The sequence below is a fragment of the Octodon degus genome, unplaced genomic scaffold (genome assembly GCF_000260255.1).
Source record: "Octodon degus isolate 3935 unplaced genomic scaffold, OctDeg1.0 scaffold00065, whole genome shotgun sequence".
NCBI classification, from domain to species: Eukaryota; Metazoa; Chordata; class Mammalia; order Rodentia; family Octodontidae; genus Octodon; species Octodon degus.
The window spans coordinates 10,767,782-10,769,600 of record NW_004524641.1 but is presented as its reverse complement, the minus strand read 5'-3'; the positions used below and the strand labels follow the sequence as shown (position 1 = coordinate 10,769,600).

General features: G+C 41.7%; 1 protein-coding gene across 4 annotated transcripts in view; it reads right to left on the bottom strand.

The window, feature by feature from the left end:
- Positions 1–1,819, bottom strand: part of Fastkd1 (FAST kinase domains 1) — a 51,691-nt gene that overhangs the window by 15,293 nt on the left and 34,579 nt on the right. For all 4 annotated transcript variants that reach the window (XM_004634775.3, XM_023719075.1, XM_023719076.1 and 1 more), the window contains one exon: positions 1,013–1,499. In XM_004634775.3, coding sequence (XP_004634832.2) covers positions 1,013–1,499 — 487 coding nt within the window. The remainder of the gene's footprint in view (positions 1–1,012; positions 1,500–1,819) is intronic.

Sequence of the window (1,819 nt, the reverse complement as noted above, 5' to 3'; positions counted from 1 at the left end):
CTTTCCTTGAATTTTTAATTTTATTATTCTCTCACCTATTCAGTACTTAATGACTATCAAGCTCCATGCTAAGCAAATAGATTTTTATTTTCATTTGTGAGAAATACTCTCTTAATAAAGCTCTGTCCTGATACATATACTGGTGATTTTGTAAGTTAATGCTTCTCACATAATCCATAAAGCAGTATTTTGCAAGTTAGTTCCAGAAATAAATCAACAAAAAGATACATTGACAATTTAAGAATAATGACACCGTCAGATATATTATTTTCTAAATTTTCATATATATCTGGCAACTTTGTAAATGTTTTTAAACACTACTGGATTGTAGAAAATAAGAACAGAGAAAGCAAACATACTCCCCTATCTTATTATACCTCCTATTATAGTAGGCTCTTCCTCCTTAGTCAAAGAATCTTTTTTCAGTACTGGGGATCCAACTTGGGACCTTGTGCTTGCCAGGCAGGCACTTATACCTGCTGAGCTACCTCCCCAGCCTTGTCAAAGAATTCTAATTCCTGATTTTGAAAATATTACAGAAGCAACGGACGCTGTGGGGCTTCAAGGCAAAAGCCTTAGCAAACAAATTGCTGAACCAGAAACTAGAGTTTCAGGTTTGTTCGTTTTTCCTGTATAGGGCCCACAGGGTCTCACTACTAGATCAGACTCAGTGATTCTCCTGTTTTCAGTGCCACCGCGCCCAGTCTCAATCACCATCTCAGCGCGCCGCGCGGGCAGGGCCGGCCGGCACGCCCAGGAGCTAACCCTAGGGAGCTAACCCTAGCCACTGCGCTCTGCCGAAGCAGGCGCTTTAGTCTGCTGAGCTATTTATTGGGGCGGCCCTCCAGAGTTTCAGTTTTAAACTTCAAATTATTTTTCAAATTCTCAAGAGTATCTATGATTTTAAAAATTACAGTTTAGAAACTACATAAAACTAATACATAAGAGAAACATGGTAAAAGATAAGTAAATAATAAATAGGTCAAATTGATATGTAACATTTAAAGGTCACCTTTTCAATCTGCTGAACAACCACTGCTGCGATCCTATCAAGTAGCGAAGCACTGAGGTAGTTAGTTCTAGAAATAAAAGTTGCAATGTTTGCAACATTTGTGTAATTAATTTCATCCTTCAAACGCAGCAAAGCGACAATTGTGTCTTCCAGAACCGATTCGTGAAACCAGTCTCCTTTTACAAATTTAAGCTCCTCCCATAAAAGAGGTAAACTGTTGCTCTGTTGTAACCTCTGACGGCCACAGTGATCTAGTTTTTGAAGTAGCTTCAGTTGTTTCCCAGTAACTCTGCCCGAATACATGTGATCATCCTCAACCCATTTTAAAACAGACGTGGCACAATCGGTCAGGCCTCTGAGGTCACACTGGGGTAACAGTGCTTCAACCCGGGACAGCACGGCTTCATCCGAGTGGGTGGATGGGAGCATGGAGAGCGCGCGGAGCAGGCTGATGGTGTTGCGCAGGTGGATGCTGCCCTCCAAGGAACTAGAAGGCAAGCAGAGGAGAGGAAAACAACAGACCCGCAGCAAAACCATATCCATAAAGTGGTGCGCTCAGACAGCGATTGAGACTGGGCGTGGTGGCGCGCGCCCGTAATCCCAGAGTTTGGGAGGCTGTTGTTATAACCTATGTAACCGTCCCCATTTTTGTAACTAGAACAGCTATTTTGTTATACAACTCTGTATGTTTCTGTTATAACCTATGAGACTGACTCCATTTGTAACCAGAATAGCCATTCTGTTATACACCTCTGTATGTTTCCACTGTAACTTTATTAACGAGGACAGTTTGGCATAAGCTGACAA